General features: G+C 42.2%; 2 protein-coding genes across 6 annotated transcripts in view; both read left to right on the forward strand.

The window, feature by feature from the left end:
- Positions 1-2,321, forward strand: part of tdrd5 (tudor domain containing 5) — a 10,200-nt gene extending 7,879 nt beyond the window's left edge. For 4 of the 5 annotated variants that reach the window (XM_005733184.2, XM_005733182.2, XM_005733186.2 and 1 more), the window contains 4 exons: positions 261-323; positions 417-524; positions 631-808; positions 1,730-2,321. In XM_005733184.2, coding sequence (XP_005733241.1) covers positions 261-323; positions 417-524; positions 631-808; positions 1,730-1,797 — 417 coding nt within the window. In that variant the 3' untranslated portion in view covers positions 1,798-2,321. The remainder of the gene's footprint in view (positions 1-260; positions 324-416; positions 525-630; positions 809-1,729) is intronic. The other variant, XM_005733185.2, reaches the window with a different exon arrangement.
- Positions 2,322-6,915: 4,594 nt separating this feature from the next.
- The window catches only part of fam163ab (family with sequence similarity 163 member Ab), a 39,345-nt gene continuing 29,228 nt past the window's right edge, over positions 6,916-17,032 (forward strand). Inside the window, exon 1 of the mRNA XM_005733188.1 lies at positions 6,916-6,995. The gene's annotated coding sequence lies outside the window, so the exon portion shown is untranslated. The remainder of the gene's footprint in view (positions 6,996-17,032) is intronic.

Here is a 17,032-nt window from a genome sequence, read left to right on the forward strand (position 1 = left end):
GGAGGTTTCTTCCTGTTAAAAGGGAGTTTTTCCTTCCCACTGTCGCCAAAGTGCTGCTCATAGGGGTCATATGGTTGTTGGGTTTTCTCTGTATGTATTATTGTAGGGTCTACCTTACAGTATAAAGCTCCTTGAGGAGTCTGTTGTTGTGATTGTATGAATAAAACTAAATTGAATTCCAGTTATAGATTTTATTTTCAATTAAAAATGTGTCTGTAAATTAACATTTATGGTCTGCATACTTTGTCTTGATGTACCAGGTTGAAGATGAAATGCCTGCCCTGGAGTATATCTGGGATAGCAAGGTTGTCCCTCACATCCAGGTATGAGCACCTGGCACTGACCCTCATCCACTGCTGTCTGTCCACTGAGGTTAAAAGACTGATGGTGGTTGTTTCCTGTTACAACTTGTTCAGGCTAAGGAGAAAAACCCGTTCAACGCTCTGCTGAAAGACCAAACCGTCACCTGCCCCCTGACACCTCCAGATCTCATTCAGACCAAGATGACCACAGCTGACCTCACGGTGAGATCATCTGAAGAATATTAGATATACCGATTACTTTTTTTTTTTTTGCAGGGGGGAGGAGTTGTTTTTAGTCTGTTAATGAAAATGTAATTTTTTTCCCCAGACACAGAGTCCGACTGCCCCACCAGCTCCACCCGTCATTAATCCCACTTCCATGAGACCAGAGGAGGTGCTGCACCAGCCTAAGGATTCTGCCCCCTCCATGACCAGAACTCCTCTAATCCTCAGCACCCTGAGCCTCCACACTGCTGCCCTGGGTCAAATTCAGGATGGTACTCTGGGTACAGATGCACACACTGACTTACTTTAGAGAAAAGTCCACAATATGCACACAAGTCATGTGAGCAAAAGAATGCAGTCTTGGATCCGAGTAACTGCGTCACATTTATATAAATAACTTGTTCTGTAGAGATGAGATTCAAGCTTTGTTTGTGATTCTGAACTTTAGTTCAGTTTGTAGTCAATGCTAGATTACATCATCACCCATTACTCATAATGAATTAGAGTTCTGCTGCATTTGTGGCAAGAACTTGTCTTTGGAAAGAATAAGTTAACATTTTGTTCTCATTACAGAACAAAGGTCCTGATTTGCACAAAAAAAGCCTCATCTCTCCTGCACGTGCACACATCTTGTAATGAGATTAAACAGTGACCTTCATTAACCTACATATGTACCTCATTCGCTCCATCTCCCACACTCTCTCACTCTCTCACTCACTCACTCACTCACTCACTCACTCACTCACACACACACACACACACACACACACACTGGCCTTCAATGAAATTAGTGTGTTCATGGATGGAGCGAGGGGGTATTGATTTCCACCCTGCTGCTTGCTATGGTGGATGCACCTGCAGTGAAAACCTGACATAGATTCAATTAGACCTGTTACCAGAGCTATTTGACCCAACAAGCTGCTCTCTGTGCGTTTGGCCTGATATCGATACACCGCCGCTCCACCATGCTGGCGCTTGTGCAGTGAGGGGAGGAATAAATACAGTGCTGGATTTATCTACAAACATGCAGAAGTTTGAGTGCATCCCAAAAACATGTCACACTGAAGTTGGCCGACTTAATGATGGCGTGTCCTGAAGTTTATTGAAATTCTCCCTTTTTAAAGAGTTTTTCTAATTTAAAGTGTAGGACATATGATTCACAGAAATGGTTTTAAATGTGAGTCTCGGACTTTGTTTTCCAGATGGACCCCTTTCTCACCGGTACCCTCGGAAATCTGGCGTCACGTTTCCTCTGTTTGGGTCCAGATAGGCTGAGAGTGTCACAGCCAGTAAACACATGTTGCTGTTTTTTTCCTACATAATTGAAGCTTTTTAAATACTGTGAACAAAGACAAAAACATGTCATGACTGATGGAATTTTATTTGGAAAAATAAATGTTATTGCCTGGACTGCTTTAATATTTTTAGAGAACTCTGTTCATCTGACCCTTGTTGTTCAGGCGACCCAGCGTTTGTGTTTTTGGTTTAATATTCTTTATTTCTCCTTGTCAACTCCCCGTCTCCTGTTTCCTGTTTTACTTTGATAGTCTTGCTTCCTCCACATCTCATTATGTGTGATTGCTCTCAGCTGTGTCCGATTCCCACGTTATCCCTCTGTGTATTTAAGTCCTGCGTTTTCCTCTGTCTATTGTCGCGTCTTTCCCTGTTTGCTGTGTGTTTTCTAGTCTCCCAGTGTTTAGTTCTTAGTTTCCATGTTCAAGTTTTATTTAGATTTTTGTGAGTTTATTTTACGGATTATTTTTCCCAGCGAATAAAGCTGCCGCTTTGAGTTTACTGTTCTGTGTATGAGTCCTGCATTTGGCTCCTTCATCCTGCCTGCCACAGCACAAACTGTGACATTTTCACTTTTTGTTAAGTATGGAATATTTTAAGACGTCTTAGAGCTGGACGAGATGATGATCGTGGAGATTATTACAGCTAGGAAGGAAGCAAAATAAAAGTGGATTCAATTGTTTTCAATACTAGCGGTTTGGTATTTTTAAGCTGCTAAGACGGAGCTTGTTTTCTTGTTGGATTCACTGAAGGATCCATGTCTACTGAGTCTGAATTGTTCAAACTCTTTTAATCGTTTGCAAACGTTAGCTCACTAAACTAGTTCATAAATGTCTCTTGTCAGTTTTTTCAGTGTTGTTTGACTTGTAGTTCTGCACCTGCTCTGCTTTTCTCTTTACTGGTTTTGTCATCAGCACAGTGTCGCTGCGACCTTCATCACAACACTTAAGCTGCACTTGCTTACTGACTCAGGTTTCTGTTGTTGTTTTTTTTTTTTTTTTTTTTTTTTAATACAGTCAAGTTCAGTGCAATGCCCTCACTTATGAGGATCACTTACCCATTGCAGAAAACAGGTTTTGGGTGCTGCTGCATTCAAGAGTCATATAGACAGATGCAAACAGGTACAGCCCCAATCAAAAGGTTAAGACCACTTAAAAATGGCCCCAAAATCCTATTTTGCATGGTTGGATCTTAACAAGGTTCCAAGTCGAGCTTCAACATGCAACAAGAAGAAATGGGAGTGAGACAAAACATTTTTTTGAGCAATTTATTGAAAACAACTTAAGCTGAAACAGGCTGTTTTACAGCTGATCAAAAGTTTAGGACCACTTGCCTTTAAAAGGCCAAATCTGTGCAAACATGTGGAATCATTGTCATTTTCTGTCATTTCACTGTCATAATGCTCTGTTGGCAAAGGAAAACAAACCTTCCCTTGTTGAACGTGGTCGGGTTGTTGAACTGCATAAGCAGGGTCTCTCACAGCACGCCATCGCTGCTGAGGTGGGACACTTAAACTGAAACAGGCTGTTTTACAGCTGATCAAAAGTTTAGGACCACACCAAAAAAAACCCTGTAAACCCCCCAAAACAGAAGTTCTAAACATGAACTCAGTCGCTCCACCGTTATTGTTGATCACTTCAAACATTGAAAACATTGATGCTTGATGCCAGCGTTTCCATGAGGTGAGAGGGAACATTTCTCCAAGTGGTGAAGACGACCGCAGGAAGGACATCTACTTCCTGGAACTGTTGTCCATTTCTGTAAACTTCCCTTGCCATCCATCCCCAAAGGTTCTCACTTGGATTTAGATCAGGGGAACATGCAGGATCATCCAAAATAGTGAGATTATAAGAAGTCTCTTGTCCTGCTGTAGCCTAAGGAGCTTGGAAAGAAAAGCGTCTGGACTTCTTTAAGTTGCTTGAAGACGTTTAGCCTCTCATCTGAGAAGCTTCTTCAGTTTTAAGGTCAAATGGTGGAGAGTCCCAGAGTCGCACCATTTGACCTTAGCCCCTTCCACTGTGGCGCATAGAAAACACCTCAGGTGGGATCTGCTTGTCATGCCAGCAACGTTGGAAACCATCAGGACCATCGAGGTTACTTTTGTTCTCCTCAGAGAATTAAACTTTCTTCCACCTTTCAGTGTCCCATGTTTGGTGCTCTGTAGCAAAGTCCAAACGGTCAGTTCTGTGGCGTTCAAGGAGACGAGACGTTTTTTTGTTCTTGAAGCCTTTCAGCCTCAGATGGCATCTGATGGTTATGGGGCTGCAGTCGGCACCAGTAACGGCCTTAATTTAGGTCAAGCATCGTCCAGTGTCTCGACTGACAGCCAGTTGGATCCTCCGACTCAGTGCTGGTGACATTTTTTTGGGTCTCCGGATCATTTAGGAAATATCAAATGACCGTCTTACTGCGTCCCACCTCAGCAGCGATGGCGTGCTGTGAGAGACCCTGCTTATGCAGTTCAACAACCCGACCACGTTCAACAAGGGAAGGTTTGTTTTCCATTGCCAACAGAGCATCATGACAGTGAAATGACAGAAAATGACAATGAATCCACATTTTTGCACAGATTTGGCCTTTCAAAGGCAAGTGGTCCTAAACTCTTGATCTAGACTGTGCCCGTGTGCAGCTTTGTATACGACTCTGAATGCAGAGCACCCAAAACCTGTGTTTAGCAATGCATAGAAATGACCGAGGACTAAAAGATTAGCACGGGGCAATGATGATAAATCATCTCTAACATTAATGATCCTTATAAGTGAGGGCATTGCACTGATCAAAGACAATAGTTGTGTCAATAAAATTAACTGCATCTTGGCTAACAGCACAGAACTTGATTTTCAGCAAGAGCAGGAAAGGAGCTAATAATGAACCACATGTATCCTTCTGAAACCGAGGGGAGAAGCTAGAGCTTGCCTGCCAAAATGTGGCCAGACGTATGAAGGTGAAAGCAGAGCGTAGAGTTCTTGATCACTGTCTGCATCCTGCTGGGCTTCCTGACCTTTACTGGCTTACCAAATTATCCTTGTAAGAGGCTCCTAATGAGAGTGGCTCATCTCAGTCAAACAAAATCAGGAGAAATTATTAACCTACATAATTTATAAACACACAAGTATTTTCTGCTTTAATAACACAGATGTGGAACTTAGAACCTCCGTTAAACATGATACAGGTTTTGTAGACATTAGCTCCAGTTTAATGTTGCCAACACGACTCAGCTTTCTGCATGAAGCTCAGCATTTGATGACACATTTCAAACAGACAAACATTTGCCTTCACTCTGAAATCTTTCTGTACACACATAATCGCACGCACAACACTCATTAACAAGAGCACACTGCAAAAAGCAAAGGCACATGCGTGTGTCAGGCTCCATTATGATGTTTGTGAGGGTGGAGGAGGGTGCAGCTTGGGAAGACAGACCCTCAGTAAACCTTATTAGGAAGGAGAGTAATGTGGTTGCAGCTGAATTAGCAGCCGACAGCAGCACAGCATCCCTGTGCTGAATGAACATGAACATCTGATGGCTTTGCTTTACAGGCAAAACCCCAAACCAGACCAGCTAAAGAAAACTGTTGTTTCACAGGCTTTCGGTTCGGTAATTAGACCAAGCAAAGGCAAAGTTGTTGATAATTTAGTTGTCTGTCTCCACATTTTACATCCAGAGTTTGACCAGTTTCATAGACTGAGCCTCTCCATGGAAAGAAAAACAGATTTTCTCCTTTATTTTTCTAATATGTGAGATTTACAATCATGGTTTTTATAAAAGAAAAGACTATTCTGTGTCAGTTTTGTTTTATTTAACAGGTCATAATAAAAATGATCTAATCCATACCAGGCATCAGATGAACAACAATACATGTCATTATTTACTGGAAAAAATAAAGCAAAGCAGACTCTGAAGCAGGGGCGTAATTTGCAGGAAGTTTGTGGGGTTATGACCCCCCCCAATAAAATTATGAATTATCTTGCATAAATAGGCTGTTGATTTTCTTTACTCATTTCAGGTATTACCAGCAAAGTAGCTGCACGTTTCATCATCTGGGAATTTAGCCAGATTTATTTATTTATTTGGACAGAGACAGTTGACCCCACCCAATGTTCAGCACAAAGTTACGCCGATGCTCTGAAGCAAGACCGAAGGCAGACAAAATTCAAAGTTTGACTGATTTACTGAATAACAATGAGCATGTAGGCGAGATGACAGCAGGGGTTACTGAGAGAGGAGAGATAGGTGAGTCAAGGTGACGAGGCTTACTTGTTTGTCTCACTTGTTTTCATCTGTAAATGGAGTCAAAGGAGGTTGGCAATTCAGAGGAGCAGATGCAGTGACCTCTGGACCTGCTTAAAGGGAACAGGAAGAGTAAGCCACTCTTCAGCCACACAGATATGTTAGGCTAATCTTGCCAAAACGCTGGGGAGTCTTGAAGGAGCCTGATTACCACTCTAATGAAACAAACGGTCTGGCAGAGACTGGTTGTTGGAGCTGGTCCTTGAGTGCTGGTTGAGGATGAGACTGATGTGCAACAGGTCTGCAACCTAGATTCAGGGAGAGTTGGAACAGACCAGCGGGGGCCCATCCATGACGGTTTCCTGCATGTTATGCTTTCCTTGCTTCAACAAAAAACAAGGTGTGCTCGTTTCCTGTGTGACTCTACCAGTGTTTATCAGTTGTGGAGGAATTTTGCCATATTCTTCTTGACAATGTTGGTTCAGTTTATTCATATTTGTGAGTGTAACAGAGTTCAAAAAGAGCTTAACAATGAAGTTCCTCAAAATTAATGTGCTTTGTGAATAGTTGGAGTCACCTTGTGGACAAATACTGCAACTGCATTAAGGTTCCAAATAGCTGCGCAGTAGCTGTCTCAGCAAAGGAAAATAATGCATGCTCATTAGTAAAAACACTCTCACAGAGGTAACTGTTAACATGTATTTTTATTGTAAGCAGTACTAGCATGTACACTGAAAGTTACAGGCATTTTGGTGCATTAATACTAACTTTATTCACCAGTAGCATTTTTGGTTAGCATGCTAAGCTAATACTAGATAGCTAGTGGGCGCTGTCTGGCTCCGCCCAGCTCGAACACTATGAGACTGTAACTGTTGCTTGTTAACAGACCCGAACGTTGCAGTTTTGTAACAGGATGATGACTGCGTGCTGTTATCTTTGTACAGGTAGGTGCTGTTACGCATTTTTACTTGATGTTGTTGTACAAAAACGATAAACAATGGTGTTTGTTTTAGATGAGAAATTTATGTGTTAATTTTATTGTTGTTGTTTAAGAAAAAAGTAGAAATAACAGCTCTCACCTCGGTTAGCACAAGGATGGAAAAAATAAAAATACTGCTACTATATGATCGCACATTTGGTTTCAGCTAGAACTTTTAAAGAAAGACTTTGACAGCGTTGTATTGTAGGAATGTATATTAGTCTTTTGTTAACTAAGAACACACTGTCGATGATGACTACGTGCTGTTGTCTTCGTACCAGAATAAAGAGGGAACCCAGAGTAGGAGCAAGTCCGGTGTCACAGTGCCGTCCTTTCTACATGGGCGTTTAACATCACATTCACCATAGACCAGGGGTAGGCAATCCAAGGCCTCGGGGGCCGGTTTCCTGCAGGTTTTAGATGTGTCCTTGATCCAACACAGCTTATTTAAATGGCTAATTGACCTCCTCAACATGTCTTGAAGTTCTCCAGAGGCCTGGTAATGAACTAATCATGTGATTCAGGTGTGTAGACCCAGGGTGAGCTCTAAAACCTGCAGGACACCGTCCCTCGAGGCCTGGAGTTCCCACCCCTGCCATAGACTCTCAGACCTGCAACAACTGCATGAGCACAGCTTTTTTTTTTTTTTTTAAGCGTCCGTCACATCATTTAACTCAGGTTGAGGTCTGCTCTTTGAATGGACTGTTGATTCTTTTCTATCTGTTGCGCGACCCAGTTTGGGCCACGCTTAGCTTTCACACATTTGACTCTATGTTGGTATACAGACGGGTTTGCGTTCAACTCAGTGACTGCAAAAAAGCCCCAGTTGACTGTGAGGCCTCGGTGCTGACCTCTGTGCATTATTGCCACCTGCAGTCAGTTGATTTACTGCCAAATCAAAAAGACCACAAGCTTATCTCAGCCGACCACCTGACTAGTATTTCCTATGTTCTCAGGTCTCTTACTCTGTTATATGATGAGCGGTGCTGCATTTTAATGTATGCAAGCGTGTAGATTAGTGTGTGAGCAGCTCCTGTGTGCATGTACAGTGCATTCAGTGTGTGAATGAGGGTGTACTGAGTCACACTCATACGCTGAAGGATGTTTTCCAGAAGAGGAGCGCCTCTATTTTAATTCCTGTGCCAAAATTCTTATCACTCATATTAATTTTAGGACAGCTGGAGGAATACAGGGGAGAACCATCAATCTCCTGCTAATCCCTCAGATACATGGCAGCAGTACCAAGAATTAAGCTTTACATAGGTGTTTTTGGAACATGGGTGCTCTTTCATAATTCTGGTGCAGGAATCAGGTAACATTATAAAGCAGTGCTCCATTTTTAGGGACTTTTTTTGAGCTACAACTGCATTTGGAACTTTTTTAACATAAGAGAAGCTGTGAGGCAAGTAGGTGTACTGTGATTGGTCCAGGTTTAAGTATGCCGATTGATTAAACACAGAAAATCATCTTTAAAAAGTAATAACATTAGTAAAACCAGGGAAGTTCTAATAGTAGAAACTCCCTTTCTCTGGCTGTGATACCTCCACCTCTTCAGCCTCTCCTCCAACCTGCCACCTACTCTCACTGCAGATTGTGGCAGCAGACCACACACATTGTCCTCATGCATGCCCTGCACCTCCTCCTCAGACTCTTCTGCAGCTCCACAGTTGCTCTCTTGACACTTGATCATATGTTTTTTTCTACATGCATTAGGACACCGTGCAGCACTTTCTCCTTCGCTGTACTTGTCCACACTCTCAAAGCGAACATCACAGCTGTTTTGCTCTTTCTCAGCACGTCTCTTCTTACTAGCTTCAAAAGCTCCTCTCCATATCTTCATGTTATGGTCAAATCTGCTAATGTGGTGTACGCTGGAATATGGATGTGTTGAATATTTAGTACTCTGTATGGCAGTATAGTTATGGCTTTAAAATCTGTTTCCTCACAGTTTATCTTTTGTTTTATACAATACTTTTATTTACAGAAGCACACAACCATACACCTTTTCTTAAACGATCAGCCCTGACCTCTCCTATGTCAAAGACGTGGAAACCTTAAAGACATCCAGGGGGAAATAGGAAGAGCACTCCTAAACTTTGTGGAAACCCTTCACACAACTGTTGAAGCTGTTACAGCTGTAAAGAGTTAAACCCTATGGATTAACCTCCTGAGATCTGAACTCTTCCACAGCAGCATTTTTAATTTCTCTTTGATATTTGGGCTGATTGGGACCTGATGAATGTAAAAACAAAGAAGTACCAGATTTATTTTTTTTTTACATAATTTTTGTTCGTAAGGAAAATGAGCCACATATGAGGATATTCTTTTAAAAATTTGATAGAACAGTTGCAATATAATGTCCTGGTAAGTGGATATCAGGCCCATGTAGAGCAAGATTTAGTATTTTGGTCTAAATAACCCAAAATGTGACGTCCACACATGTGGACAGCAGGTCCTAGGAGGTTAAGAATGGGCTGTCACTCAAGTTCATATGCATGTGAGGTTGTTCATAATAAAATTCTGATAATTATTAAGAAAACCAATCTTTTCAGCCCCTCCCCATTATCTATATTCAAGTCAGTACAGCTCCCTTAAATGAGCTGCCGCACTTCCTGCTGTTCTCCACCTGGATGCAGATGTGTCCAGGATTGTTTGCCAGCAGCAACCAGCTGCAGCTGAGCTCCAGGCTCAGTTAATATGCAATGGCACACACTGACAGTTCCATTAAACTGTATTTATGGCAGCCACAAATAATTGATATGCAGATATGGCAGACTGGTCGCACTCGCAGAATTGTATTTGGCCCAGCAGTGCGATGCATCAAGCTGCCACGCTCGGTGACAACAGACACAATATGCACCATCACCGCGTATTGTTTGCCTTCATAGACATCTTTCACTGTCTGCAGCTTGTCTTGTTTTCCAGGTCGTATTTTCCTCATTTCCTCTTCTGTTTTTTATGATTTACCTTTTTTCTGTTTTTTTTTAAATCCACCTGAAGCAACGGTTACTCACTAACTTGGAAAAAACAAACAGAAACACTGACATTTCATAAAAGATGGTGTGGCAATATGCCCACAAGGTAGAAAATGCTATATTCTTCTGTGAGGAGTAAGTTTGTCCTTCAGTAAGAACTGTAAATCTCTATAGCTAAACCCCTCTCTGCTCATTCTACCGAAAGTCCCTTTGGTGCTTTAGACTGGATTTGTACAACAAAAGCCCGTCAGCTGTACAACATATCTGGGATGAACAGGCTCCAGTTCACCCGTATTCTGTCTTAAACAGCTGCAATAGGCGTTTGTTGCATTAAGCTATAGGATGTAGCTTTTTCCAGACGGACATTAAGAATCTCGAATCAGAGAAGGAAAGAATAATATTTGCAGATTTAAGGCTAAGCAATGAAATACTCTGGTGATTACACTCTGATCAAACATTAGAGCAGAGTCCCCACTGATGACAGGAATGAGGACAGGACCCTGGCGTGTAAACGACGGTGGTTTTGGAGCGGAGTTAGCAGCTGTTTGAGACTCGCAGGGAAAGACCTGGCCGCGGACGGTGAGGCGGAGGTGAATGTGTGCTGCAGGCGGCTTTAGGGAAGAAGGTCTGAAAGGCAGAAAGACACAAAGGCAATGAATTTTTAAAGAACGGGGGCTCGTTAAACCACAGCAGACATGATGAAATTGAATGAGGGGAATCTGACAGCGTGGGAAAGTGGAAGTGACAGAGAGAACGGAGCAGCGGGAATAGCTCGAAGGATGAAGCTGGATGTGAGGGGGCGGATCATCCTCATCATCTGAAGCTTGATTCATTTGTTATAGCTTCACCTACGGCACGCAGGGTTTGCACATGCGGTAAAATAACAGTGGCTTGGACATCAGAGATGCGCAGTAACGCATTACAAGTAACATCTTACTGTAATCCGATTACTTTTTCAAGCAACTAGTAATGTAAGGGATTACTATTGCAAAAAGTAATTAGATTACTGTTACTTTCCCATAAGCACGCTGCGTTACTAAACCGTGATGTTGTTTGTGTGAGCGTCTCATGACAGTGACGTACGAGCGTGCGACGTTCGTGGCAGCGACAGACGTGTACAGATCAACAATGGATAATATGGAGTGCAGAGAGAGTACGAGCATTTAGTGTGGAAGTAATCACATTACTTTGAGCTTGATTCTGTCAAAGTGACAAAAACATTAGCGTCCACTGTACACTCTGCGTGGGAAGAAAACTTCTTTCTACAGCCAAAAATTTAACTTGAAATCTGAGCGAGCAGCGAGCACGCTGCCACGGGAACGTGACATTCACAGAGAAACCCCGGATCCCCCCACTGACATGTGCTGTGGACAAACCTCCACCCGCCCCACTCCTGCTAAACAGCTGACAATAGATTTAAGAGCTGCCGAGTCTTTGATTTGAGTTATTTTTGCTGTGTTTTACTTGCATCTATTTGAAAGAGTGTAAACACAAAACATGATTTTATTGTATATGCTGGAATATGCAGGAGAAATTGAAAGACTGTTGCATATAATTTCATTTTGCTTGATGCATGAAGTTAAAAATTAAAATGAATAAAATACGTTTTAAAAAGAAACTTTTTCATTTGATGGATTATGCAAATAGAACTGGGCTGAAAGGTCTGTGCTTCATTACGTATTCAGGTTGTGTGTCATGTTTTTGAAAATTAAGTAACTAATTGCTTTCGAAAATAAGTAATCAGTAAAGTAATGGGATTACTTTTTGGTGACATAATCAGTAATTAGTAACTAATTACTTTTTTCAAGTAACTTGACCAACACTGTTGGACAACTTGAGCACAACAATTAAATGTGATGGGCTAATGCTGCTTTCTTAGTTTCACAGTGACACAAACACAGCAAAGACAACGTTCTCTGTTCTATGAACATAACATGCTGGGCCATGAAGACTGGGTTTACACAACAGGGAAAATATCCAGTTGTCCACCTTTACCCTGGATGTCTGTTTCACCCTAAACTGCACCACATTTGTTATATTGGATAAGACCTCAAACAAGAAGTCAAGACCATAAACCCATCTGCAATGTTTTCACATTGACTCCAAAACAACAGAGTTCCTCCTCACAGTCAGAGATGTTGCCTCCTGGTCATCCAGGTTTTAATGCACCTGTACCTCTGCTTTATACCGTCAGGACACATAACTATATAGACGCATCTGTCACCTTGTTAGATTCACATTTTCAGGTACTTGGTAATGCAAATATCACATGACAGCAACTCGGTGCATTCAAGAACCTAGACACGACCAAACCTGCTGAAAGCTGAGCGTCATAAGGGGAACAGAGGTGGTTTAGTTGAACATAGCATGACTGTTGGTGCCAGAGCAGCTGGTCTGAGAATTTCAGAAACTGCTGATCTGCTGGGATTTTCCCACAGGAGCATTTCTTGGTTTTACAGGAAGTGGTCCAAAAAAGAAACTATCCAGTGAGAGGTGTTTTTCTGGGTGAAGATGCCTCACTGAGGTCAGAGGAGACTGCTTTGAGCTCATAAGCAGGTAACAGTAACTCAAATAACCACGTGTTACATGCAGTAGAGCATCTCTGAATGCACAACACGTCCAACCTTGAAGCAGATTAGCTACAGCAACAAAGACCACAGTGGGTGCCACTCCTGTCAACTGAGAACGGGAAACTGAGGCTGCAGTTCACACTTTTGATGAGTGAGATTTTAGTGTTGTATCAGTCCATTTCTCAGAACTATACCTGTGTCCTTGAGTTGCACCTGTACATTTTATTAATGCAACTGGCTAAGCAAGCTAGGTAAGTGCTAGCCAATACGCCATATAAGTCACATGAGGTGTGAAAAACCAACATGGTGCCACACAAACTTGTAACGCAGAATCTACAACCACCGGGTGATGTCCACCTTTACAGTCTATGGTTTTCTTTGAGGCAAACCACACCTGTCACCTGTCAGTCAAAGCACGCAGCAAGAGTGCTTTCACTGTATTTGAGCAGTTCTAATCTTATTATCTTATTATGTCATGGTCTGTTCACTGTAGAGCAGCTAGGATGTTTGGGATAACGAGCAGATTAGGTAAGAATCGAAGTTTCCGCAGTAAAAGTGAAGGATTTCATGGATACAAGTGTAGCAAACAGGTCTGTGAAGTACTTCAGTAAGATTGTACTTCTTGTATTAATGCTAGGTACTGATCTTGTACTGTATACGCTGTTTATTTCCTGTGATTTGTTTCATCTGCACTTTAGTATAAATAGATACTGATGTTAACTTTGGAAAATCGGCACTAAATGAAGAGCAGGCATCGCTGCAGGTCACCTGATGAATGGCTTCACTTACAGCCAACAGTGTAATGCTTAGTCATGATCTATCATCGCCCACAGGGCTCTCCTCTTCTTGTCGCCTCCTCTCTTCTTTCCGTTTCTCCTCCTCTGTCTTCTGCCCATATTGTACTTCTACTTCTAACCTGGTCTCGTCTCTTTTCTCGCACCGTTTCTGTCCTGCATGTTCCTTCTATCTGGGATCCGTTTTGTTCATGTATGCACGGACAGAGGAAACTGAAATGCAGTAACTGTTGTGAAAGTTATTAATACTGAATATCAACAGCTAGATAAAACCCAGCACCACAGTGAGGAAAATACACACAGCACTGTGGATTTATTAAGTTCATCAAATGACACAAACAGTACAGTCTGGAAACTCTGGTCATTTTGATTTTTGTCTACAAATATAGACAAATTCAAGCCTCCTGTCCAGTTCTTGAACATGTGAATTAAGCATTCGCATCGCGCTGCTTTTGCAGAGCAGCTTCTCTGTGTTTGAAAGGCTTCTTTAGCAGATTTACTTTGATGTCTAGCTGATGATCAGCCACTCTGACATAAATTAATTTGGGAATTCACTTTTCATGCAAGCTCTCCGGTCCCAGTGGCAGCAAAGCAGCCTCAAAGCATTTACTGTGCTTCAGTCAGTTGGATGATATTTTCATCTTGATATGCAGGACCTGCATTTAATTCAACACATTATTCCAAAGTAATTAAACTTTAATTTACACTAAATTCATTTACTAACAAATCAATTAGTTAACTGTTCAACAGTTTGGAAAGAAAAGCGTCTGGACTTCTTTAAGTTGCTTGAAGACGTTTCACCTCTCATCTGAGAAGCTTCTTCAGTTAGGGTCAAATGGTGGAGAGTCCCAGATTTAAGCCCTGTGGGAGTTTCCCCCCCCAAGAGGGACATGAACCCCCTGTTGATCCTCTACCTAATCACATGAGCCAAGGTGTGAAAACGGGTGTAGGTCACAATCAACCAAGGTGAACCCGCTGTGAAACCTAGCCCCACCCTATCATCTGATTTTCTGAAGTCACTCCCCCCATGGGGAGGAGGGGGGGTGTCCCCCCATGGGCTTAAATCTGGGACTCTCCACCATTTGACCCTAGAACTGAAGAAGCTTCTCAGATGAGAGGTGAAACGTCTTCAAGCAACTTAAAGAAGTCCAGACGCTTTTCTTTCCAAACTCCTTGAGCTACGATGACCTGGATGACTGAGAACCTTCACAGAGACTCTGCTAAAATGCACCTTTGTAGAGATTTTAGCAGTGGAAGGGGAACTTTGTGACCTTTTTCTTAAAAAGTCTTTTCATATAGAAAACTTAGATGATATGGACAAAACTATTAGTCCACACATTTTGTCTTCCACCCCATGCAAGGTGTCTTTACAAACATTTACACTGAATTTAATGTAACAGTCAGTTTTTCCTGGACACTAAACCATCAGCTGTGGTATTACTACACACTGGAAGGGTTTGGAAACCACACTATTTCGCCCTTGACGCAGCAGAGCACATGAAGCTTCACGGCGGAGGTGCCAGATGCTGATGTGTTCCAAGCCTCCTCTGACATTAACATCAGCACCAAAAGTGTGCAGTGGGAGCTTCGTGGCTTGCTTTTCTATGGTCTCCACTCTCACGGCACACTGTGAGCCAGGTTGCTATAGAGATGCTGCACACACACCCAAACACCTAGCCAGGTGATAGCTACTTTAGCTCTTACTTGGTTTTATTTTGATTTTAAATGCCGGTACCTCGTTAGTGCCCAGCTTTGCTGCCCAGTATCCATTGCAGTGCACTTCCCATAACCCATCAGTCCATCAGACGGCGCAGGTCAGACATGAGTTATAAAGCTCTGGCTGTGATGGATATCTTGTCTGACTGACTGCTTGATTAACTGCAACAAGCCATTGTTTAACACATCTGCTGTAACTCATATTTATATCAGTCACCAAAATAGGATATATATGCTTCAGAAACTACTAGCCAGATTTTCAGGTTAGGGTTAATCATGTCAACCAGCACATGTCTACACTTACACAACTTCCCCCCCTTTTTGCCACAGCAGTATATGTGTGTTACAGTGTCTGCCCTCTGTGATCTCAGACCCTTCTGCCTATTCTATCATCTAGTCCCCTCCTCTGACTAAAATATAATACTGTAATACGGAGTAACGTCCTGGATGTAATGAGGGAAGGTCACTGCTGACTGATCCAGCAATGTGAAACTCAAATCTTCTGTCTGCACCTCCCCCAGAGTCAATACTGTCAGTTAAATCAAACAGCTCTAGCTTGCTCTGGATGCACAGTTTTTGCACAGACTGGTATGGCGTGCATTTACAGGAGCGGTCAAACCCATGTCCTTGTTTTTGTGGTCGTTTGTAAGGTCCCCCGCTCTCCCAAGTCTGAACAGGTATGCATTTCTTTCCAGAGAACATTTAAAGCAGTGACTAAAGGTTTTGAACCGTATCCTTGAGGCGACTCTAGTTTTACTGAATGAGCATCTTTAATCCATACAACCTCGGCCACACAGGTGTCTACGCTCCTTTACACACGGAGGAAAGTTCCTGTTAAAGTTTCAACTTTGACTCTCCCAGAGTTTTCCTGTAAAATGCGTCTGGGCTCTTATGGATTAATATCTTGATTAAAGACATTTCAGTTTTTGTCATAGTGGTGGATCAAAGAAACAGATTACTGTTCTGAAAAACAATAACTTGTGTTTACACTTTTGTGTTTGCAAAAAACCCAACCTAGTAAGATAATTAATGAGAATAAGATGTGGTGGGTCATTGTTCTTTTGCCTTTGGCTAAAGTCAGGATAGATGTTTACTTTGGTTGTAGGTCTTTATTTGAAGCAAAGCTAGACGTGTTCTCTGCAGATTCATGTCTAGCATACAGACATGAGAGTGGTAGCAAGGTGTTACCGGTCTCTCAATCCTCTAAATCTTCTAAGATGTCAGACTCTTTCTTTTATTGTCTTGAATTCCTTTTGTTCCCTGAATGTTTTTAGCAGACACTGACTTTGTACCAGTGGTATTTTCACTAAAAGGATCTGCTTGTTTTCATCTCCCAGTCTTTTCCTGTAATTTTGGGTAACTAAAAGAAAAATCACTTTCTGTGGCAGTAAAGGTTACCTGGTCGACTGAACGCAGATCCGGTACTGAGCTGCACGACAAGCTGTCCCTGCAGTTTTATCTCAGATGTGTAACCATGAGCTACTGTGAGTATCATCACAAGAAACTGATATTTCAGACAAAGTTTTCCTGATTGTGTTTCCAACATTTCACAGTTCACAACCCCAAAGTACCTCGTCAGCCACGTCTTACTGTGTAAGTGAGGCGAGTAGCCAAAGATGAGAAGACAGAGGACTATGAGATGTTCAGAAATAAAATATACTCAACACAAGCCTTGCAACAGATGTCAGCTTGTAAAATTCAGTGATTATAGTTGCAATAAAGCATTAAGTGGTCAGACTAATGTATTTGTTTTTGCTACTTTTTAAACTTGACCCTGATAAGGAAGAGCAGAAGAGGATGGATGGATGGGAGGATGGATGGATGGATGGGAGGATGGACGGATGGGAGGATGGACGGATGGATGGGAGGATGGAGGGAGTATGGATGGATGAGAGGATGGATGATGGATGGGATGATGGATGGGAGGATGGATGAATGGATGGAGGG

Source organism: Pundamilia nyererei, unplaced genomic scaffold (assembly GCF_000239375.1).
Source record: "Pundamilia nyererei isolate P.nyererei 1_Seehausen unplaced genomic scaffold, PunNye1.0 scaffold00050, whole genome shotgun sequence".
NCBI lineage: Eukaryota > Metazoa > Chordata > Actinopteri > Cichliformes > Cichlidae > Pundamilia > Pundamilia nyererei.